Source organism: Echeneis naucrates, chromosome 23 (assembly GCF_900963305.1).
Source record: "Echeneis naucrates chromosome 23, fEcheNa1.1, whole genome shotgun sequence".
Lineage (NCBI taxonomy): Eukaryota > Metazoa > Chordata > Actinopteri > Carangiformes > Echeneidae > Echeneis > Echeneis naucrates.
In genome coordinates this window covers 5,682,023-5,707,848 of record NC_042533.1, presented here as the reverse complement: position 1 = coordinate 5,707,848, position 25,826 = coordinate 5,682,023, and the positions used below count along the sequence as shown (strand labels likewise).

Here is a 25,826-nt window from a genome sequence, read left to right as displayed (position 1 = left end):
GCAAGAGTGTGTGACAGCACAGGCCGCACTGATGGCTCCATTGAGGCCCGTCGCTGCAGCAGTGCAGATAGAGCGGTCTCCCGGAGTGATCGCGCTTACAGAAGGGGGTCTTTTGTATTCAGCCATCGTATATGGGGCAGGCGGGCAGGCAGGCTGTGGGGCACTCCATTCACTATCCTCAAAGTACAGGATTGGTTTGGGCTTTTCAATTTTTTTTTTTTTTTTTTTTTGGGGGGGTGGGGTAGAGGGGGTAAAACCGGAGGGATTTCCACTAAAGGCTGAAAAGAGACATTAGCTCAGAGATTTCTTTCCTCTTTTTGAAATCCATTTGTAAGAAGGGTGAGGTCTTCTTTCACCTGTCCACTGCTTTCAGTGTTTGGGTATGTGTCTTTACAATATGCAAATGCAGCACTCCACCACCATCCTCAGCAGCAGTGATCTCACCCCCAGTGGTTTGTTTTTATCCTGTGCTGTGGCTTCCTACAGAAGCTGACTGGGCCTCTTTAAGGGGCAGTGGGCCAATATTCGTGCACAGAACATGATGTAAGGAACAGGTTGGCATTTTCTCTAAACTTATCAATCACTGTATTCAATCATTCATTCATTTCATTAGAATTTTTTTCAATGAGTATTTTGTTCTCAACAGATGCAGATTGTAATTTCTACATTTCAATCTTGAGTAGAAGAGAATTCCTTCTAGTTAATGCACAATTAAACATTTCCAACATCCAAGTTATGCAAATTTGTTCATTATCAGAGGGTGTCTCTAAGTTAGGTTGTCATCTCGGGAAAAAATAGTCAAAGAGCTGCCTGACTAAAACTCCCATAAGGCCACATCCTAACTCACCCATCAGTTTTACTTTGAGTGTTGGGGTCCTGCATAACAACACCATTTTCTCTGCTTCTCCACTGACTGGCAGGGGGCTGGGCTCAGTCAGAAAAGGCTGATGCCACCAATCAGGTTTTAGCATCATCTGAATCCAACGCCGAGGATGGCTGTGTGGTTGTTTGTTTACGTTGCCAGGCCACTATGAGTCACATCTGATCAAACCAAACCCACACAGTCCTGACGCACAACACTGGCTTGTTAAAAAAAAGTTAAGAAATAACAACCAAGGACGTGTTTGTTTTTCAAAATGTGAACTTTTGATTGTTTGGGACTTAGAATAAATGAATGAAACTATGTTTTATATATAAAAACCGAACAACAACCCTCCATTTACATATTTCAAGAAATATTCAAGTCGATAATTTGTTGTTATTTCAGACTTTCAGGGATCAACATTTTGCAAATTTTGTATTTTTTCCCTAAACTTATACACAAAATAACACGATGATTTTATTTTTCTCATAAATCTAAATCTTGCATTAGATGAAGTTGCTTTGTATGTTTCCATATTTAAATGTACATGTTAGTCTAAGGACATTAGTGCAATATATTATTGTACTCTTTATGAAATCTGGCCTCTTAATCAAATGCATTAGGTTGTTTATGCAATACCCCAGCTGAAGTTTCAATTACTCAGACTCCGCTGATTATTCCTCTAATCAACTCTCATGAGGCACCGAAGCCAGGGAGACATCTTAACTCTATCTCAGCTAACAGCTTCAATTGCCAGAGTCGAAAACTACATGCTATAAAAAGAACTGTTTCCTGAATTGCATCCTCATAAAGTTCAGTTTACAGTTTTCAGATGACAAACAGGGCACCACATTACACTCTCCCACTCCCTGTGGTCTGCTGAGTTAATCGACCTCTAGTTTAAATGTTTTTGAGCTTACTTGGTCTGTTTTAAATATCTGGGTTTTGGACTAGCCGGTCTTTCTGCAGCATGTGCATCGACTGCTCTCGTAAACATCTGCAGGATAAACTGCCTCACTTCACATAATCAGGACTGGCTGAATTGCTAACCCTTTCTTGTGCTTCTTCCTGCTCCTTGACAGCTGTAATGAGATGGATTAGCCAAACATCATAAAGACATCACTATTAAGGAAAACTGGCCTGGACCCTGTTTCCTGGATTTCTTCAGTGTTTTGTTCAATTTGCTTTTTTTGTTCTCGCCTGTTCAGGTGCTAGTCACCTACTTTCCCGCCTCATTCCGTTCAATTTTTTCTTAATGCTTTCTCATCTCCTCTCACATTTCTACTACTCTTCTGTTCCCATTTCATCTTTGGTCTTTATTATATCCCGTACTAGCCACATCTGCTCCAGCACCAAGCTATTCACCTCATACTGCCAAGACCTATTACATTTCTATCTCCTTACTCAGCCATCTGAGTGCTTAATTAGCATAGTACAGAGCTGTGGCAGACAAGCATAGTCACACAGTGCTAATCTTGGGTTGGCGCACAACTGAAGTAAACACACCACTGATGCGGCTGGAACGAAGATGAATAAGGCTCCAAGAGGAAAAAAATAATCTGTACTGCAAGGACAAAACAAATCCATAACAGCAGCATAGAGGAAAATATGTTGAGGTGGAGGCAATAAAGATCAACAAAGCTGCCACCTTCTTTTTTTTTTTTTTTTTTCAAGAAATAAATCAGATCCGCATGAATTTTCCATGCTTGCACTCCAGCTTGATCTGAGGTAGAAAGAAGTATCTCAGACTGCAGGAGCATCAGCAGAAACGGTGAGGAGGGACACTCACCTATGGTTGTGTGCTCTGGCAGGAGATCATGCATACAAGCCAAAATGTGTTTCCTCCCGAGGCTGGCTGGGCTCAACCAGACAGCTAAGTTGCTGATACATCCAGAGCTGGGAGAAGAGCCGCTGCTCCTTTGTTTCAAAAGGGACCAGTTCAGGTGGATCTGTAATTTCATGGGCCTTCTGGGCAGCTTCCACTGGAGGAGACATCAAGCTGATATGATGCCCCAGAATCTGGAGAGAGCCCCCACAACCCAACTACAGATCACAAAACAGAAAATGTTTTCTCTAACTGATCTCCATGTGGAGGGAGGCCTGTCACCAATTATTGATTTCACCTTCTCTAAGATTCAGTCTCACGAGCACTAACAGCGAGACAAAGGGCAGTGAGAGAGGGAGTGTATGAGTGGGTGGGTGGGTGTCAACGTCCCGATCACCTCTGTGTTAATCCAACGCTAACAGGATTAGAAAGTGATCATAGAGTGCATGGAGTTTCTGAGACATGCATGGAGGTCAGGGGGTCAAAGAGTAATCAGATTTAACGTTTGGGGTGAAGTGCGTGTGCGTATGTGTGCGCGCTCAGGCCTCCACACTCACACTGCACATGTGGAATGATACAGTATGTAATCTATACGATGCCACGTCCTAATTCCACGTGTTGTTGCAGTTGGCAGGAAAACACTGTTCGGGGCTGTGTGCCCAGAGCACTCCACAGCTGGTTGAGGATAAAAAAAAAAAAAAAAAAAAAAAAACGGAATAAATTTCACCCCGGTGTTCACTTTAGCTGAGAGCAGATTGTACTGCACCACATGAGGCAAGTGAGCACGTGGAGATCTGGTCCTTTTTACCCCAATCTTCGAGGTACCTACCCATCCATCACAGTGCACGGTTGAATAGTCAGGCGTAAAGCCATTACACTTGCTGGCTGGGCCTTAGTGATTCATTCACTGGCTCATTATCAGCTTCGATAATCCTGCCAGTATGTGGCCGCAGCACAATGGCAAGCAATGAGGAGATAGAGATGATGAAAGAGTGAGATGTTGAAAAGAACCAGAGCTCTAGTTTTACAATTTTATGTCTTCGTCCTCAGTTGTGATATTACACACAGACACAGATGACCCATAAAGAAACTAATTACATATTTATTTATTTATTTACTTTTTTTTTTATAATTTCCTTGTAGCTGTTGAGTTTGTATATCTGTAAGCTGAAAGGTCAGGAAGTGAGCATTAAGGGTGTATTCAAACGTCATACATCAACAGTACCGCAGGCAGAACAATACCCGAAGTGGCACTGCGGCTTTCCCACACCCCGTCCCACGCTAAACTGGCACGAAATGGGAGGAGAGGAAAAATACATAAATGTCCAGATAGCATTCATAAAACCCTGTCTTGCTGCCAGTGGTCCAGTTGTGAAAGAATTGTGCTTAGCTGTGCTTTTCCCTTTCCTGGAGTGTAAGATCAAATTTGACATTAATTTGGCAGATTTGGTGCCCAGCTCAATGACAGATATTTGTTTCTTTCCACATCATTTCATGCGTGCGGAGTGATAAACTACTGCTGTATGGTGTTCAACATAGTTGGGCACTAATGATGTGCAAACAGGGGAAAAAAGGGAAAGATTTTTATCTAATATATATTAATAAAAATAAACCTGTGACACAAAGGAGGAAAGTTGCTTTGTATTCATAGCACCAACCTACATTTTTTTTTCTTCTCCTACTCAGTTCACTGGATCCATCTTTTCATTGATTAAAAATAGCTCATCCTGCAGCTCCCAGCAGTTCTCCCAAAGGTCCAGAATAACCAGCAAGATTCATGTGCAAATGAATAGACCAGTTAAATGACTTACTTTCAATCCTCATGCAGAGATTAGAGTGCAGCACGGCAAATGACACGCACAAAAATATCTATTTTAAACTGTTTATTTTCTGCTAAACAGCTGCAGCTAATACAGCAAAGATTGTACGTTTTGTCGCTCAGAAATCTATACAATGGATGTATGCTTCCTCTGAGGAAATGCTTGTTGATCAAGTGTTTTACTATGGGAATATTTACTATATGAATGTGGCTGACTTTCCTATTGTTGTGAATATACAAAACGTGCACAGAGGTGCGAGTCCAGCTTATCTGTTTATCTGCTGTGTTGCACTGTGTTTGAAGTGTTGTGTTGGCTAGTTAGCTGTGTGCTCGTCAAGCATTTGTACAGTGGAAATAGCGGTGAAGTATTAGTTTGTATTTGTCCATTTGGTCACTGCTGTTCAGATAACAACTCATGTCACATAGATCACAGTAATCTTTCTTTTAAGTGTGCCTGTTATTTTCAGTTTCATTTTATTTCCTTTAGCAATGGGATGTGGTGTCTATTTTACTGCCCCATAACGTTTTGGAGTCACAGCAGCACCAGATGAGTTTTATTTTCGGCTAATAAAAGGCCGGCCAGCGTCCCGTCCACAATCTAGAACCCCGGAGTCCAGAATCTTTTTTCTTTTGCACAAAACCCCATCGCTCACACATGAGAAACAACAGAGTCCCAGAGTGTGTGGGGAGGCGCCTGCAGGCAGCAGCAACGCACACGCATCAGTTACAATTACAAACATTTTTATACTCCACACACAGCATTACTTGGCCCAAGTCCAACTAAGTACTGAAGGTATCCATCCATTGAATTGCTCTGATCAAAGGGGCACACTTCGGGATAGTTCCTCCTCATCACTGAAATCCAGCTGCTTCAGCGTCATCGTTGATGGAACTAACAACTCCAAGCTGATTAAGATAAAGTCTCCTCTACACCATCAGTCGGAATCGGAACAAACAGATTTATTCCATGGGCTCTGGCCTTCAAAGAAGCTGAAACAGTCTGAGCTAAGTGTCAGGAAGTTGGCTGTCTCTCTTTTGTCAGGCCAGACTTGCTTTCATGTCCCCCGTGAAGCAGGTTTCCTGATTAGCCAGACAGCTTACTCCATAGTGGCCAGAGAGTCCAAAAATGCAGCCAGAAAAATAAATTTATGCCCATTTTATGTCCTTGAAGAGAGAATCAAAAATGGTCTCACTTTCATTAGCCTGAAACATTGACTGAGAGCCTGGAGTTTAGCAGCTGGAAGCAGGAACAATCGATGAATGTAGAGTAGTTTAAAAGATGTGCAGTACAGTGCATTGAGAATTTTTAATGGCCCCTGACTCACATATAGACTTCCAAATATCAGGAGGTCTCAAAAATTAGACCCGACTCAGTTAAACTGGTTTCTTAAAAATGGCCATATTTCCATTTCTATTCTGTTAGCATGTTTAATAACAGATACACTTTGGTTTCTACAAGAGAAGGATGGTCTTATCCCGCTGATGACATCATGCACCAAAGCTAACATCACTCTTCAAAACATGCTTATTTATCTATGCATCAATATGTCGAGGATGTATCTATCTATTTTGGCAATAAACTTTATGAAAATCAGATTAATGAGATTCACACCGCTCTGACGTTTGCCTGTTTAGCTGGAATATTTTGTTTCAAAGACAGTTTCAGTACTCTGCAATTCTAGCGGTTAAAATATTATGAGCCCAATCATTGAGAGTGCAACTCCTTCATCTATTTTTCAGCATATTGATCGCTGAGTCTTTATCTCCATCTAAGTGATTGATTGATCACTTCCAATTAGCTGTTTGCACTGATCTGACGACTGGCCACTGCCACCTCAGCTAAAAAGATGACCGAGCCCTCCAAAGCATTCCCCGACCGATGGTGTCAATAAAAAGGCTATGATGAATCAGAGCTGCACTGGGGCGGAAATCAATGGCTAATAAAACTAATGCTTTATGCTACCCCAGGGCGCCAATATAAAAGTGTAGGAAAAACTAAGCCAAAAAATTAAGGGAATGAAGTGAAAAAATCTATAATAAAAATGTCTTGGAGTTAATTCTAAGCCTATTATTGAACATGCAACTTTAATATATAAGAGCAGAGTAGCAAAAAATAAATCTGTGAATGCAGGCAAATAAAAAAAAAAACAAAACAACAACAACAAAACATTAGAAACTGGGGTTTGGAGAAAGTTTGATTCAACTGAAAATTACAGTTTCACACCTCCGTGAATACCCCAAAGACCACCAGGAAATGCTGTGCAGGGGGATATAGATATTTTAAAAGCATCTCACCCAGTAAATATGCCTTGTGCCTACAATATGGTCCGTCCGACCGGATTCATGGTGCGAAACGTATTGACATGAGCCAATAACCAGGAGCACTGGATGCTGAGTTTCATAAGGTTCCCTAAATCTGTGTGGCTTTCACACATCCAGCTGTTATCAGTGAAACGGCAGCCAACTTTCACACCCAGTCATCCATCCATGAATCCCAGCAGCGGAATGCAGCCAGAAAACCACCTCTGGCACGTTACAGGAAAACAAATGAGCAGCCAGTCAGTCGGTCCAAATGCTGCATCTAGTATGGTCTCAGGAGTTAATTACAGTCTGTGACTACGGACGGATAATTAGGGTGGCCTCTCCGAGTCGTCTGCATCCACAGTGATAAATGTGATTCTTGATTAAAAGCGGACTGAGTGCTGCTCTATGACTGAGCCAAACAATACAAGACCCACAGCTGTTACAAGCCGGGTAGGTGCTGCTGCGTCTCAGCTCTCTGCAGATAAAACATTGATGCTTATGCTGGAATTTATCTAGAATTATTCTATTTAAGTGTTCTCTGAATCTGCTGCTTCCCTGTTTCATTATTTATTCATAATGTGCAAACAGAACTAATTTGAAATTCAAATTATTATCTGAAGACAGTTAAAAATATTCAATCTATAATTGTCTATTTGGCTAGCTAATCAGTACAATAGATTTATCTACTGTGTATGGGTGCATCTTGAAATAAAAGACGCTCAGATAAATTTATGTGCAGTAAAGAGGGAGTCGTTTTGGACAGAGCTGTTTAGTTTAGGCCATGTGGGTCGCATGAACTGAATCTGAATTAATTCTGCTGCTTTAAATTGTTTCAAACCTAATTTTTGGAAAAAGTGTCACACGCAGTTAGTCATCTGGCAGAATTTTAAGCTGGTGATCGTGTCTCTCCATATCATCAGGTACAATTCCCTCTCCGTCTCTTCTTTAGTTCAGTCTACCTTCTGCCCCTACAATCAATTCAGCTGGCCTAGATCCAGAAAAGCTGCAGGTGTTGGCACACTGACCTATAAAAAAAAGCACGCTTGAAGTGGTGATTATGGAAACCTGCTCTTTCCTTAGCTGAATTAAAATGAGGGGACTCCAACGTTGGGTGCAAGCTCGGTGCTGAACATTGATTTTTCTCTACTGGGAATAGCTGAATGTCACTGGGTCGTGAAGAGTCACGGCTCAGAGAGGATTGCCAATGTTCTCTGCTCCCCTTTTCACCACAGTCCAGGAATAAGATTTGCATGAGCACATGTTTGGTGTGGAGACAAAGGATCAACAATACCCCCCAGTACCCACTCCAGAGGGCAACGGGAATCATCACCACTGAGGACGCTGACCACATCCAGCCGGACTGGTTGTCCCCTTTTGTGGTCTTAACCCAAAGTCTGACAACAAATCAAACTTGCACTTAAAACTCTTGATGCTCTTCTTACACGCAGGAATAAAAAAAAAGTAAAAAAATGCTCTTGCTGAAGATCAAACAAATCTGGATGGGGTACAGGTCTTCTCTGTGGAGAGTGAACAACTGCTTGAACTTCGAAGCTCCTTCGAGAAGCTGGATCATTTTTGATCTGCGTTGGAGTATATAATGAGCACAACTTTAATTGCTAATGACAAATCACGGAGCCAGTGGAGGATCAGAGTTGCGCAATGCTGCCAAGGGAGCAGCTGGAGAAACAAAGCAGCATTCTGTTTCTGCTCAAAAGCCTTCTGTCTCCGATTTAAAAAAAAAAAAAAAAAAAAATCACTTTAATGCTCCACCAGAATTGATCTGAAATCCGATCACAAATTAAAAAGTGCAGCTTTTTTGAGAATGTAAAAGATTTGTGCCTTTACGCTGTACGTGAAAACTGTCTGCAAGTGGTACATGAAGCACATCACCTTGCAATGTCACTCTCTGGAGAAGTTGGGCTTCTTTCTGCTTAGGAAGTCTTCAGTGGCCAGATTCACACACTGCATTTCTTATGGCCCAGTACGCCACACTAACAGAGCGAACAGGACTGTATCCAATCTAGAATAGGCCTTCCTTTCTTCTGCCGTGACCAGTCGTCGCATTCCAGCATTAGCCAGAGAGAAACTGCAGCTATAGAGTGGTACCACGGGGCCAACCCAGACCAAATCTGTCTTCTTTTCAGTGATCTGTGCTAATTATCTAAGATCTTTTCTGTGATCTGTTGAACACGGCTGGTACAACGAAACTAATTGCCTCAACTCAACTTCCACATTGGAACGAATGAAGTCATCCCAAAAGTTCAAACCCCATCAATTTGACCTTTATATTAGGACAAAGCTTAAGTGACTCAAAGGTAGTTTAACTTCATGCAACTTTTAAAACAGCGCAGCAATGCAAGCTGTACTGACAGAACAAAAGGCAGACATGAATAATTATTACCTATGATTTATGAGACAAACAGAACCCGGTACAATAACGAAATATGTGAAATACACTTCCCCACAGGAGATTTAATATAATCCAAGTTTGTCAAACTATCGGCCTGGGTTCCAAAATATATGGCTCTGTTTAAAATGCAGCAGGAAACTCCATTATGAAACCATAAAACGCATCGTATAACATCATAAAAGTACGCTATTCCCATCTGAGGTGGACTGGAGGGACAAGCAGACATGATGTCATGCTACAACATCATGACATTTGCATGTAGGACCGGGTTACAAGTGTTTGTGGCCAACTTGTTCTTGTTTTTCAATGCATACATATGAATCACGGTCGCTGAAGGCACCGATGGAAAGAAACTGAACACTTCCACAATTAAAAGGGATGGACATGAGGTTTTGCTTACAAGATGGTGTCGGCTTCATATTTATGACACAGACATGAGATTGGCATCAATCTCCTCATCTGCTTCCCTGCAAGAAAGTAAGCATCAGCATTTTTCTTTTACTTCCCCACAGCTGTAAAATAAATAGTAGCAACCGCTCTAGGAGGCCATACAATTAATAGCATGCATCCTCACATCTGTGCGTGACAAGAGAGGATGAGTCTTAATTTCCCAGACAAACATCTCTTCCTGTCTGCAACAGGGATGTCACACAGTATATGCTTGTCCCGCTGATAACACTATCACGAAGAAGACGCTGCTGGTTATAGCAGTGGGGAAAAAAAAAACAAAAACAGAGGGCGTAGATTAAATTGTCATCGTTCTCAGTCTGCTCAGTAATGGATGAACTGGCTGTGGTATCACAGTAATGGGCCAGCCTTGAGGGAAAATGTCTGTCTGTGTGGATTTTTTGATGAGATGAAGCCAGCGTGGTGGATGAGCTGGCAACGTGACACTCAGCGGTGACCTCTAATCTTCGTGCTAGCCCCCGTCTACAAAGCATAGATACAAATCTACAACAGGGCAGAGCCTTTGGATGTTTCCTTAGTTCAGTTTCACATGAAAAGGAATGATTTATTTCCTCGACTACTGAATGTCTTTTCAGCAGAGGGCAACAAATCAAAGTATCAACAGTCAGAGCCGCCTGCTGTATGTTTCTCATCAAAATGAAAGTGAAAATTCACCACAGAGCTAACACAAACTAGTCATGTTCTTATCAAAAGCAGAGGATATATAATTCAGTGACCTTCAAGTGCATGCTAGCAGCAAGATGAAAACGATAAAGAGAAAGGGCAAACTCTGAAGAAGATAAAAGTCCATGGCAGTTTCCAGAGAAAATTGCATCAAAAATAAATGACGGTGATGTCACAGTGCTTCATAAAAACAGTGTAACCATCCTATTTCCATGGCCATTGATCCATGAGTTTCAATATGATGGCGAGAAACAAATTACATTCTGGAGAGAGATAAATAAGATGGAGGTGGGAGAAGGGCTATTATCAAATGCAGATTTCTCTCATTTATAAAGCCAGCTTTGCTTTACTTAAAGTGTGTTTCAACTCGAGGCACCTACAACACCGGACCCTCAAATCAAAGGTGAGCCGAGCCGAGCAGAAAAGAACAGTTTGCACTATTGAGCATTGCTTGGAAGGGTAGTGCATCAAAATGGGAGAAAAGACTCAAACGTTTCCTGATCCTGCCTAGATAATCAAGTAGGATAGTTAACTTGAAGGATGGTGTGCTTTATGGTTCTAAAGGCAGAATAATGACTGTCGAACTGAGCCAAAATGAAAATGAAACGATGTGTTGATTGGGCAGGAAATTATACACCGCAAAAAACAAAAAGCTGCGGCTATACGGTTAAACAGGAAATTATAATCCAATTTCCAACTCAATACACATTAGAATCAAGTCATGCAGATTCCCTCTCACTGAACAAAGCTACCCAGAATTATTGCCATGGAGTTATCAGCCTCCTACACAAAGATTAGTCCCTATTGGCATGTGTTTCATTTGCCAGGTGACTCTGACACAATTGTTTGTACAAAATTTCAGATGATTCCCATGGAAGGTGCGAGAGTCCTTTCTTTATCAAGGCCACTGAGGTGACTTTGACCTTAAACCACCAAACGCCAAACAGTTTGCACTGAGCCAGAGTTGAGGGGTTTAGTTTTTTTTTTAATTTCTGCCAAATTTCAAGAAATTGCCTCAAGAGTTTACTGAACTATCTTGCTGATGAGCATTTGATGGTTGGCTGGGCAGACGGATTTGAGACTTTATTCTGTACGGTTGATTTGTGGCCAACTCTTATTGATTGATTAGTAGCCGTGCTCTGACTGGTTGGTTTTGTAGTTATTTTCTGATTGGTCACTTTGTAGCTTTATTCTAATTGGCTGCTTTTCTATCCGTTTCGCCATTAGTAAATAAATTGACTAATCGGAATACAAACCATCCAACTAACTTTGTGATATCAACTTGACCCCCGATCATGACAATTTAATAATTTCCCCCTTGTGTCCAAATAAATGTGTTCAGTTCCCTCACAGTGTAACTGACATATTTCTTTATGGAGAATGGGACACACAAATGGACAACCCAAACACATCATGGGTGCGGCTCTTGCTGGCGCGAAGGCATAACAACACAGCTGTACTGAGACGTTCATACTTTCTCTATCTGGTTCATTTTTTTAGACCCTTATCAGGAGGAAACAGTAAAGAGAGAAAGGCTATCTCTCTGCGCAGAGCAAATCAACTGGGTTCATGTTTCATGGGAACGAAATATGAACACAGTATAAATGCAGAATCAGTGAAACAGATAAAAAAAATGTAAATATGTTTTTGAATCTTTTACAGATTTACAAATTAAGATTTTGACTGATGTCAATTGAGCTGCAAATTCAGTTTCAGCAAACGCCTTTAAAAGATACTATCTAATAGGCTACAAAGACACTGAAGGCAAACAAATACCAACTGTAGCACACTCAAACCACAAAGCTTCCAGTATAATCACTTCACTCTTCCTACATCACAATAGCAAATACTATAACAGTAAACTTGAGTAAAGCTTACAGGGCTGTCATCTGATCCCAACTGAACCTTAAATCCCTAAAGTCCTCACACCAACTCTCACAATCTCCCCCTCTCAGGTTTTTATGAGGTGAGAAGCACAAACTGAATTTCCCCCACACACATGCAGCCCTCTATAGTTCGCCCAGTTCTGACCCAGAAAGCTTTATGCATATTAGTATATTTTACAAGAGTTAGCATGAGTAGCCACGCATGACGAAGGAAGCAGTATGTGTAGTGCTCAGCTTAGTTCAGCTCAGGTGCTCCATGCCAGGGCTGCTGAGCTAATGAATCTGTATTGGTTTTGTAAAGCACCTGCCTCTTACAATTATAATTAAGGCACAGCACAGTCTCACTAACCCATGCTGAGATGAATGGGAGTTTCATTACAGCTAACACAGCAAAATGGTTTTCACTTTGTCGTATATAACCATAGAGCAAAAACAATTGTTCCGCTTCATTCATTCATTTATTTATTTATTTAGAGACAAACAACCACTCACACACACACCTACAGACAATTTAGAGTCACCAGTTAACCTAAACATGTCGTCTTTTGACGGTGGGAGGAAACCAATGTGAGCACAGGGAGAACATGCAAACTCTGCACAGAAAGGCCCCAGGCTGGGAACTGAACCCATGAGGGGCAACATTGCCAACCACTATGCCCCTGTGCTGCCCCAAAATTAAAAAAAAAAAAAAAAACTGTTTCAGGTGATAATGAGCGGTCGCCTTATTGTTGCCTAAACCACCTCAAACACTCTCAGCTTCACCACATACAACACAGCACCAAAGGTCACAGATCATACAAACCACAGACACAAGAGGCGAGTCGCTTCATCAGCCTGATCCCGCTCACAAACCTCCTACATACAGACAGTCCAGATTCAGATCCTGAGTGGCTGATGAACACAAGCACTCACTACGCTTTTCGGTTACAACTGATGCCAGGTGTCTTGAAATATGAGCAAAATTTAAAAAAAAAAAAAAAAAAAATTAAAAACTCGAGTCTGACAGCTGTTCTTGGCTACAGACAGAAAAAAAAAAAAAACCTTCATAGGCACTGAAAGGTGACTCTCAGTGGATATTGATTACAAAAAGGCAGAAAGAGTAACTGCCTGAGATTCGTGTGATCACCAGTTTGGACTTGGTTTTATTTTACGCCCCAACTGCTCTGAGTTGTTTTAGTCATCCTTGTAGTTTGAAGAGGGAAAGTGGATGCCAACTTCTAAGTGTAATCTAACACCACAAAAAGGAGGCTTTGCTTACAGAGTAAGTTTAGTGCGCTGTGGTAGAAATTCAAGCCCTTGCTGCTGAACACAGTTATGAAGGGTCTCCTTTAGAGAGGAACATGATCAACACACATGCGGTCGGTCCAGATAAGATCCCTGCAAGAGTATGTTTTCACCACTTTATATGTGGTCATGAGGATTTCATGCTCCCAAATCCAGCATGGGTGTCACATGACAAATGTAGGGCTTTGGCCTACCGTACCGTGCAGGATGCTGGCACAGCTATATGTGGATACCAGTGTTTGGGGATCTACATATGGTGTGTGCACAGGGAGGGTCGTGGGACTGAGGTTTGGCGGTCATGTCTTGGCAGACGGGCGGCTCGACTGTGGCCTGCACGGCGCAAGGGCCAGCCAAAGGTTACAACAGCCTCGTGCACGACTGGGACCATGTGGGACAAGGAGGGACAATCTAAAAATAAACAATCCCATCTTTCCTCCATGCTTGTAAAGAGAGCCCCGAGCCAAAGTTTCATGAAGTATTACATTTATTATGTCTGTTGGAGGATGAGGAATTCATCAAAACGTTAAAACTATCACTGTGCGTATTAATTTCTAACAATCTTAAATTACCACATTTTTTTTAATATCTGTGTAAGTCTTTCTTTTAACATTCTGCCTTTCACACACCAGCATAATAGTGCTGAATAACCACTAAAAATCAACATTATGTTTCCATTCGTTTGGACATATATACAGATATGGAAGGCACACACGGTCAGGGGTTTAAGTGAGCTTTGTTTTTGTTCAGAGTAACCTTATGACTATAACCCTTGCCTGGAAGCTTTTCAGATAATCTGACAAAACATTCAAACCTCCCTAAAAGTAGCTGTTGCCGGCAAGGAAAAAACTAAAAAGAAGAGAAAAAGATGCCTCTAAATCAGTCCCTAGCCCCATCAGGCTACATTGCTAAAGCAGGAATACTGAGTGGGAGGAAACCCCAAATCTTCAGCATGTCCTTAAGTCAAAAGTTCAAAGTGGCAAAACTTTGAAATGTCCATGAACGGGATTCATCTTACGAATGAAAGAGATTCAACTCATGATGACAAAACCTTTCATAGAATGTTTCTGATAAAGAAAACGGCCTCGTGCACGCCTCGTCGCCCTTTCATTACTGAGAGCAAGAAGGCGGCTCTCTGCCAGAGGACTGTTTTTCCTGCCCCTTTAAGGTCTGCAGAAGCTGGAGCACATCCCAGCGCAAGAAGATAGCCTTTAAATTTTCATCCTCTCTTCAGCTCGACTTCCATTCCTTTCCTCAAGCATTGAACTGGACACCATTATAAACCAAAAAGGAGCTTCTAATTCACCCTATTCAGCATACTGGTTCCTCGAGACTTCGTTTGTGGCTTTCATAGCAGTTCAAAGCCACATTTGCAGAATTGACCACTAAGAGCTTACATGAATTGGATCTGCTAGTAATCAAGACAAGACTCTTTCCTTCTGCCTTCTTCTTGTCTAAATGACAGTCCAAGCCTTCCAGCCCCAAATCGGAGGAGGCTACAGATTTAAAAAAAAAAAAAAAAACAAGACATCAATAGTAACATTCATTTAATGGCTGCTGAATAAAAACATGTGTTATATGTATGCTTTTAACCATATTTTTCCTAAAGTTTGACCATTCCTCCTCTTAAAAACAGAATCATTTATATACGCAAATCTTATTAAAAGCCTGGTGCCACAAAACCATTGCAAATTACTATTCACAAACACTATTCATCAGTTATCTTCGCCTCTTTGTTCATTTTAACGTATGATTTTCTTCAGGCAATGTTACCCATTTACACTCACAGCGAAAATTCCTCCTGACAGGCAAAAGCCTTTTTCACCTCAACTGCACACTCAACTCAGTCAAAGACATTTTGCTCACCCATTTCATTCGCCTACTTCCCCCCCCAATATTTATCTGCTCCAAGCACATAGTGAAATTTAAACAGCCTCAGCATAACTAGGGCACATGTTTTAGATAATTATTTCACAGGAGGAGCAGAAAAATCTCCAGCTCTCTCAAACCAAACGGTGGAGGCAGATGGCCGTCCACCATGACTCCTGTTCCATTGTCCCCAAGTGCTGGATCAGGAGGTCCTGACCTCCCTCTGTAAGGTGCTTTCAGACAGTGTATGTTATGATTGATGAAAATAAAAATTGAATTGGAAATATTTACAGGAGCGGGCCAAAATCGCAAAGTGCATCACCGTGAACTTTGGAGCCCGTTAATGATAACATGAGCTGAAGTCAACAACAGAGATGCTTCAGACATTACAAAAGGTGCTTTTGGTGGGACGTGAACAAACACGAGCATCGAATGTAGTAAGTGATGATCACAAATCCAGCAACACTGGATCAGCATCGCTTAAATCGCCGTTTGTTTTTTTTTTTTCAAATTATTCTGTCCAGTAATGAAAACCTCATAGCAAAAGTAGGGGATTTTAGAAATGATATATAACTGATTTTAATATTATACTGTTCAATAAAAATGTCCCATTGGATGTCAAAGTAAGTGCTGAGCAGTAGTGGAATTTAAATTTACGGTTGCGCTAATAATTGTGATGGAAGTGGATGCATTTAAACCAGCTGTTGATGGTTGATTAACACCTCAAATCACTTTTGTTTCCGAATTCAGCAGAAACAGAGCGACAGTAGTATTTATCATTTTTATTCCTCATTTGTTGAACCTAATTTTTCCACATAGATTAGAACAGTTGGATGCTGGGTAGCCTCCAGTGGTTTTATCGGACCTTTTATGTGAAAACACAGATGGAAGCAGTGAAAATAAACCAGAACAGTAAAGTTCCAGTCCTAAAGGTTACCGCTTCTTTCTTTGATCCAATCATTCACAACACAACAATGCTCCTGATTAATAGAGCGCAAGTCCATACATGTCACACACACATCTACCTGTGGGACAAATGGAGGTTGCATTCATGAGAACAGGATTTTTACACTCTCAGAGGGGTTTCATTGAGATATTGCTTCTAGTTATTGGTATATGTTGGCATGTATGTTTTCCAAAGGTTTAAACAATGTGTGCCCTGTTAACATTCACAGAGGCAGTTGATTAGCACTTAAATTCAAGGCGCTGGGGTTTGAACTACGATGAAAGGGCACTTATTTAAGACAATCCCATATTGATGCATTTATCGGTTAACCTCAGAAATCGAGCCAGAGAAGGAACAGATGTTTCCACCAAGAGATTCTGTGATCTTCTGCTTCATTGGGGCACTTCTCCTCAGTCGCTACTTTGTGGCACATTTAATTGTTTAAACCCAAGTTTGGATTTTTCAGTTTTGACAATGAGGATATTTCAGATGCAGAGTGAGTAGAAATTTCATGGTGCTTATAAAGGGGAAAGTGCCAGCCAGAACAAATGAAGCTCTAGAGTCTTCTGCGCCCAGACCTTCGCACAGTGATTAAATGGGTTTGCTCTTCTGAAACAAAGAGGGAAGATGTTTTCGCTTCAATCCCCTGAGGGACCATAATGCATCTCTGAGTTGTGCAGAGTGACTGTGACGTGATTGGTGTCACAGATGTCTCAGAATACATGACTCCAAATGCTGAAAACCACTTAGGATGCATTTCATTTCACAATGCTGCATATATATATATATATATATATATATATAAAAATTGCTTCTCCTGGTTTGACTTTTGGTGTCTTTTGAATAATGCCCTAGTCTTCCTCGTAAAGACATCCATTATCGAGTCCATTTGTCAAAACTTGGCGTTAAAAACCAATATGCTCAAATGTCTGCATCATGTAAAGTGTCATTTGTTAACCTGCCAGAAGCCTCAATGATGTGCAATCAAAGGCAAGTTCAGAGGTTAACGATGAATATATTTTCCGAAATATAACCACACTGCCAGACTAATCAATCATAAGAACCAGAAAAGGGGAAAAAAAAAAAAAAAAGAGCCTTTACATTTGACTAAACCCAGGAAGGGACTGACTTCAGAAAAACCAAGAGATCACAGTTTGATCCCCACACCCCATCAAAAAAAAAATAATTAAAAAACTGCCCTGGCTCAATTTCTTTCCCAGCTCCCGTAAAACTTAGTCATCGGCTTTTCATTGGGATTACCACTGGCCAAGACAGTGCTTAGCCAGGCCCTGAGCAGTGCCCAGAAAAAACACTTGACATGATTGAAAAAGCAGAGAGCAGCCAGAACATCTCCACAAGACGGAGTGCACAGATATAGAGGATATTATCAGCTTTACTATCATGTGTAGCATGTTAAGAACTGCATGTGACGCATAACAAGAATTTGATTACAGGGTTAAAGGTCAAGAAACTCTCAGTTCACAGGACTGAATACATGTCGAAAAACAAATCTGTCTAAAGCTGTGATGGTTTTTTAAGGCAACACCAGAGCTCTCCGGTGCAAATCTTTCTCCTGCGTTAACCTTTCGCTCATAACTCTCCTCTAATCCCCACAGGAAGAGACCGAGAGCACACAATTCTTGACCCCCAGCGAGGACACCATTTGATGAACGACCATGAAAGGTCAGACCTCTGATTGGTATTCAACCTCCTCCATCTGAGAGCGCTGAACCAAAACCCCAGTTTCTGTCCCCCCACAGTGTAAATTATCGGCGTGACGTTGACAGATACATGGCGTTGGCAGATACTGAACTTTCACTGAGGGGATGAAGTGCGAGCATGGGCTGGAGCGGGCACGGCTATCCAGCAGGTAATCCATCACAGCCTGGCAGTGTCACGGTCACATGTCCGGATGGGGCGGATGGTTGAATAAGTGCTGGATGCTTTATGGGGGATACGTGGTGAGGTGTGATGTAACTGGAGACAGCATGCGAAGCTCATTTCTCCAACCACTCCATGTTTCTCCTCCTCCTTCACCCCGACACACACTCTGTCTTGCTCACGCACAACAGGGGGGATCACTGACCGTGCTGAAAAGTAAAAAGGGTGGGGAAGGGGGGGGGGGGGCTGCTCCTTGACCTATAAGTGTCTGGAGATGCTTACCAGACTGAGGGGTGGACAAAAGGGAGACCGCCTGCTCACTCTGTTGATTTTTTTTTTTATGAATCCACAGAAAAACTTACCACATACCTCGCATATCAGTAGTTTTCACGTTCTGAATCAATACTTGGTAACAGAAGACCAATGAATATCAGTTTTGACAGAGAAGAAGCCCCGTATGCCAATATACAGCACTATAGAGCCAATAAAGAACTACCTGAGTAGTTCCTCTTTTCAAAAGGGGAACCGCTGTGGGGCATAGCCTATTTTCCTAAACCTGTGATTCACAGCACAGTAAAACAGTCCAATCTCCAAGAGTGTGGAAAGACTTCTAATGAAATTGCATTAATATATATTCTCAAATGCGAGGATTTTCTGCTTCTCTCTAAGGAATCATTTCTAAGGAACACGTTTGTAGAGACCAGAGTGGATTTTTCTTTTTTTGTTTGTTTTGTTTTGTTTTCTGGCATCAGATTAAGTTTGTTTGTTTGTTTGTTTGTTTTTTATTAGGCGATAAATATCATCAGATAGAGAAATGGAAGCCAAAAAGTATTTTGATTGGACATTCTTATCTTACCATTTTGTGATTGCCTCAAATTGGTTGTCAGACGCTCCACTGTTAGCCATTCAACTACATCTTTGAAAAGAAACGATTAATAAAAATCTGAAGGAGATTTTTGCTGTGTTTTTTTTCTTTCTACTCTCTTGTGACAATGAGTGTTTCCTACAGTACATCACTGTGCTTCAGGGCAGGAGAGGATTTTTCTCTAAATACCCCTCCACAGCACAATGGTGTGTTCACATGTTTATTCAGCAGTTTGTAAAATCAAACTCCCTATTTTAATTTGCTGGATTCCGCTCAGGCCAGGGCGCTGTTAGACCAGGCAGGCGTGCTTGATCAACACAAAGAGCATCTGAGACGCATGATGTGCGCAGCAGGCGGTGAAGGGAACCAGGCTGCTCTCAGCCCACAACATGTTCAACTTCACCTCTTTTTGCTGCCAGTGACCGTGGAAATGAGCCACATGTTGGTGTGGACATGCTTTAACTGTGCCGTTACAAAAAAATAAAGAAGAAGAAGACTTAAAATCTCAGATATTGTATTAAGTAGGTGCTGCAGATGAGGAAGTTAGACAGTTGGCATATTTGGGTCATTTCACCACACTTTCACCCTCCAGCTTTCAGTGGCCTTCTCTTCCCCCTCTCTTGTCTTTGTGCCTTTGAATGCAGCCTACAAATAAGCAGTGATTTATTACAGGCTCCGGACAAAAGCACATGCAAACAAGCGGGCAGGCTCAACGCCCCCCTCCTGCCTTTTCTCTCCCCACTTCCGTGTGGAGGTAACAAGGAGATGACAAGTGGAGGAGCGGGTGGTGTTGGCAGCAGCAGCAGCTCTGTGGGGGAAGCCTACCTGTCATCGTAGCAGAAATCTGCGTCCAGTGTGTTGAGATAGAGACCCACAGCCGCGGCGGTGCACAGCAGCTCCGTGATCATCTCTCCAAAGCAAAGTGGGAGAAGGAGCGGGATAGAAATGACTGGAATCAGCTGCCTTCCTCTCTCTCTCTCTCTCTCTCTCTCTGACAAGTCTCTTGTGTTATGGTGCGCTCGGTTCAGCCGCTCGGCAGCGCAACGCCACGCATCTCCCGTCTCACGCAAAGTGCGTCAAAGTTTGCCATGTTCCCTCTAACCCATGGCGCCGCTGGCCGTCGGGACGCGGAGCTATGGCCGGCTCTGGCTCGGAGCTGTGGGCATTGGCGGACTGCGGTGTCCTCGGCGTGGGCATCTCTCTGCCTGAACGCCGGAGAGAGCGGAGCGGGGAGACGCGTGTGGTTTTTCAGGGAGGCGGAGCATGCGCACTGGGCTCCGCGCCTGAGCGCAAGGTGGGGAGGGATGGAGAGAAGTAATCTGGGCTCCTGCTGTCAGGCTTATTAATGGAGCCAGAGCTGTAGTATTATAACCGTAACCATGGCAACGCTCTTATCATTTTGTAGAAAAACGCCGCAGAATTGGTTTGCCTAATGAGAAATAAATAAACAAACAAACAAACAAAAAACACTATCTGTGCACAGCGGTGATTTTTCTTTTGTGATTAAAATATATATGTGTGTATCAAATTTCTATTTTAGATTTCAAGTCTTAGTCTTTACGTTTTACGTTTAAATTTTTTACGTTTAAATGCAACAAATTCTAAGAAACTGTTCTGTAACATTGAAGAGTTTGTGTTTATATGTTAACACCAACTGAAAGACATCATTCTCTGTATAGAAGCTTTTCTCTGACATTTACAGAGAGCTACATCACAGATACTGTTAGCATCATATTTACTGACATGCACCTGAAGCAGGGCCACGTAAGCCCTCCACTCCATATGAATCCATAAGATACTCATATAACGGCTCTGTATATAATATAAGCGAAAGTGAAAGGAGTCAGTGTTTGTTATTCACTTTGCAATTAATGTTTTAGAATCAGCTGCTACAGTAATCACGTTATCACATTCTAATCCCCAATTGAAAAAAATATTTGTTGACTCCCCTTAACTCTAAGCACAGTGAATGGCTGTGATGGATGAACCGTTATATCTCACCCTACGGCGAGAATGCACACAGGTGTCTGTTTGGAAAGACACAGCCTGGTCCCACTGACTACCAGCTGGACTGACGTCTGCTCAACAGCCAGGGATTCAGGAGGAAAAATCCAGTGCAGCGCATCGGGGAAAGAAAAACAGATGGCAGGACAAGGATGTATGGAGCGTAAAGGTCTTGGCTGCAAATGGGTTGGACAGTGATGAAGTCATTTTTAACGATGACCCTGATTCTGAACAAGATGTGACCTTGACCTTATGGAAGCTGTTGGACTTTTTGGGAAGACTGTGTTTTTGTCCCTGAAACTTTTGTTGAAGTGTTTCCACTTTTATATCATTCATCACAGTCCAGAGGTTAGAAATGAGAGTCTTTATTTGGGTTGAAAGAAGGAAAAAAGAAGTCTTCTGGACAATTTATCCATGAGACAATCTCAAAACATGTCTCTCTTGTTGCTTTTGTTAGATTATGTCATCAAAACTATTACAACATACAGCCAAACAAACCCAAACCCTTTGGAGGAAACAAAGCCCACAAGAACAAACAGTGTGCCCTCGCCGCTGGCCTGTTCTGTGTCGCAGCAGCTAGCGCAAATGATTGAGGGATTAGCTCAGGAAAAACAGGACAAATATTCCTGTAGTGTAAACAGGCCCGGGGCAAAACAAACACATTACAGGGGAAGATGTGTTTACTCCCTCTGAGTGATTACCTGCTGCACCCCCACGGTGGTGAGGGATAATGAATGTGCTGCCTGCTCTTTAGGTGTAAACAGGTAGCAGTCCTAAATAAAAACATCCTTTTTTGGGTTTAAAATACGTGTTTAAATTGCACGTTAAAGTTGAGGCGGAGGGCTGCGATGACATGAGGAGAAACCAGCGGCGCAGTGTTTGCTCGCGTTGTCTAAATATTTGTCATATTTGACAAATGTATTTTCCTCGCGTAATTTTTCTTTTTGGTTTCGTCCGTTTTAAAAAGTGACAGTCATTTGTAGAGCTTGTAATGCAAAAAATATGGGTCTTCTCAGCCTAACCAGACTTTGTTTTGTCTGTCAACAAAGATATTTTACTTGAAGTGGGTCCAATCTCTTCTCCATTGAGGCCCTCAGCACAAAGATAAAAAAAGACTAAACCGACCAGAAGGACTACCTTGAATAGCAAAGTATATTTCCACTGATTCTCTTATTAAGAGATTTCCGCTCCCTTTTAAGGCATATGAAGCACGTAATGGTTATTTCCTTGTGCTATTTACTCCGGAAGCATTGCATCTTCCCCCCAGGCAGATAAACATCACACAGGAAGCAGATAAGTGCAGCTGGAAGGACCAGGCCGGGCCCTTCCCTCACATAAATAGCACACTGATGGTATTAATATTTGTGTTGAATCTCAGCTAACCTAAAGTCAGGAGCCGGATCAAATCTGCCCTGGTTTTATGGAACATCTGCATGGGTGTCACCTCCTGCCTCTGCCCAGAAATACAACAGTGTGGAAAATGGTTGGGTTTGGTGCTGTACTGAGATGGATACAGATAATGGGGGTTTGTTATTTTTTACGTTGGCTGCTATACCGCACTAATGATTTATTGTGAAATGGCTTGAAAGGTGGTTAAAAGGGGTCAGTGGCTTGAACGAAATGGAGGAAAGCTCTGAAGAAAATTAAATGATATATAACAAGACCAAATGAAAGGCCATATAAAATACAAATAAAAAGCCCTGGAGGCTTTAAACGTAATGTGCAGCAGCTCACGATACTTTGCATAGTAAATTTGATGTATCTGAAGCAAGAAGGGGATGAATGCAGAGAAATACTAAACTTGACTAGGTATATTACCTCAGAGGCTTTTTAACTGAAACTATATGCTTCCTCAGTTAGAACCAGCAATGCTTCCTTGATTTAAATCTAATTCGTACAACTTGATGCATCAGGAAACCCACTGAGAATTACTCTACACCAGGAAAGCTTTATATAAATTCATAACCCGATGATGTTCCACTTCAGTGTTCCCCTTTCACATCCATTACACACTGCAGTTTGTACCAACATGCTGTACACGCTGTGACGGGAAACGTGTTTTACAGTCTGTTTAGACTGCACGAGGCTTAATGACCTTTAAATCACAGCTCACTGAAGGAAATGCACAGAATTTGGATTTATATTCTTCGAAGTGGTTATCAGACTGAGCTATCTGTCAAAACCGTGTCAGTTTAATGACCAATGGCGCTTTGATAACAGGATGGACGGCGATATAAGTCTCTCCTGTGCTTCTTAAATAGTATCAGAGGTTTGAGTGGCACTTCCTATGAGCCACATCTGCCACTGTTTCTGGCTGTTTTCTATACAATTGTGGATGTTTCAGACTTCATATTAATGTGGATAACATTACAGGAGTGGGCAAGATTAACGGAAGGGATGAGGCCTTGGAATGCAGAATGCATCTTGAGGTTTCACATTGAAAACAGCAGCGCTCCCACACAGGCCCAAATGTGTCCTGTACACGGCTTCATGTTCTTGTTTACAACTCCCACTCTGACAGGGTGAAAAATGCATTTTTGATCGTGTCTCACTTCAGAAAATAAATCTGCTGCAACATGAGGTGAGGACTTTTTTTTTTTTTTAAAGCAAGCAGTGCGTGTCTGATGTGATGTGCAGCCAAATTCCATGTTCATCGCAGGCAGGACATCTGGCAGAGAAATACAGAAATCATCCGTTCTCTGGGATGGCCAAAACAACAATAATCATTAAAAAAGCAATTTTTGGCTGGGACAGTTAAAACAGGACCACATGATAATTATACTCAGGTGGAAAACATTACTGTGCGAAAGAAAGAGGAGCTAGAAATAAAGGTCGGTGCATAGTGTGTGTGTGAATGTGATGCAGCAGTAGACTTTTAAAGGGCTTTTTCACCTCCGTCCTTTCTGACATTCAACAAACGATCACTGAAACTGGCCCATGTCTTTCTTCGGCTGCTTTTATCTCATTTTCAAGCTGCCGGGTCTCATTGAAAACGCCTGCCACTTCCCTTCCAAAATTTTACCCTTTGATTATATCGAGGTTATTCAGAGTCAGTTTCCCCCATTCACAAGGACATTCTTTCAGCTCAGCACATCACATTCACTGGCAGTGAACGAATTGCGTAGATGTTAATGGATGAAGCTGAAATGTAGCTCCCCTTCCTGTTTGTGAAGGAACCTTGAGATGAATTTTCACATTTAGGAGGGTAGCAGGAACTTGTCTCCCGTCCAAACGGCACCGTGAGAAACGGTGTTTGCAGCTGAGGGCCCTGAGTGTTTGACGCACTCCCCCCATTTCCCCTCCGCTTCGAGTCATCCATACCTTGCAAAGAAAACTCATCTGAAGTGGGAATGGCTCACATGATTCCCCGCACGGACTATTTCTGTCTCCCAGGCCGCATCACATCCTGCAGCCCTTTTTCCTGTGTTAAGTGCAAAGTGAGGAAGCTGTAGTTTATCTACTGCGTTGGACTGAGAGCTTTTGCTGTCTTTCCTGTGTGTGACCCAGAGTTTGCGTGTTTGATTGTATTTGGTGAAAGCAGGCCTTTTATCATGTCCTTTTTCTTTTTGTCCTTCCATGTGGGCACATGAAAGACACTGCCAGGGTGTGTGTTTATATACACATATATACACGCAAATATGCGTGCGGGCATCAAGAACAGGACGGACCAATAGGATGTGAGTCATGCGGCCACAACAAAACCCAGCAACATTTATACCCTCAAACAGAGTTCACTCGCATCTTGAATCGGTTGCATTCGTGTCAGTCTGGTTTGGCCACCACAGCAACATGTCAGCGTAAAACACGGTGCCGGATCCAAACATGGTCCAGGCACAGCAGAGAGTTTCACCATCTGTCTGTAGCCGGATAAAAATAAAGCTAGCTCCAGGACACGGCCTCACCAAGTTGACGTTGACAGATCTATGGATGGCTGACAGATGTGCAAGCAGCTGCAGCTGGAAACAGTAGAGGACGAGATGAGAGGAAGTGCTTCGCATCAGAGTATCATAATCCCTCTTTCCCATTTTCTTGCAAGACGGTCTCCATAATTTTATAAAGTGTTCCAATAGGGCTTTAATCAGCTGTGTTCATGAACAGCTTCCATCAATGTCAATGACTCAATCTGTGATACTGCTGGACCCCTCACTTCATGCTGCTGTACTTTACAAGAGATTAAATCACCACTTTTTAGGCCGTTTGCTATTTCAAACATATTGAAACAATTCTAAATAATATTTACTAGATTGCATTTACCCTATTCAACAATTCACTTTTTGCTATGCGTTTGAGCTGGTTTTTTTTTTTTGTTTGTTTGTTAAAAAATGTTTTACTTCTGGTTATTTTAAACATCTATCCTGCAGTTTTAGCTAATTCTGTCAACTATTTGTCTATAACTCATGGTTTCATCAATGTTATTAATTTCAGCAAACTTAAAAAAAAAAAAAAAAAAAAAAAATCCATTCGCTTATCTTTTTGCCCCTCGCAGATGACTGCATTCATCTCCTTGTGGTTTAAAAAGCAACTAAGCTTTTAGTATTTTCACTGTGGATTCTTATTCATTAGTGGAGTTAAAAAACAATGAAACTGAAATGGAAGAGAATAACATTGGTCCCAGAAATGCTCCATTTCCCACCCCCTGTGCCTGTTTTCTATCAGCTTTAATGTAGTTACCATAACCATGAATAATGTGTGAACTCCAAACTCCAACATTTGTTTTCAAACATATAAAAAGAGCAATGATTT

At 41.9% G+C, this 25,826-nt stretch overlaps 1 protein-coding gene across 2 annotated transcripts in view; it reads right to left on the bottom strand.

The window, feature by feature from the left end:
• tmtc2a (transmembrane O-mannosyltransferase targeting cadherins 2a) overlaps window positions 1-20,324 on the bottom strand; it is a 48,156-nt gene extending 27,832 nt beyond the window's left edge. For both annotated transcript variants that reach the window (XM_029495587.1, XM_029495588.1), the window contains exon 1: window positions 19,905-20,324. In XM_029495587.1, the coding sequence (XP_029351447.1) occupies window positions 19,905-19,987 (83 nt within the window). In that variant the 5' untranslated portion in view covers window positions 19,988-20,324. The remainder of the gene's footprint in view (window positions 1-19,904) is intronic.
• Window positions 20,325-25,826: the final 5,502 nt, after the last annotated feature.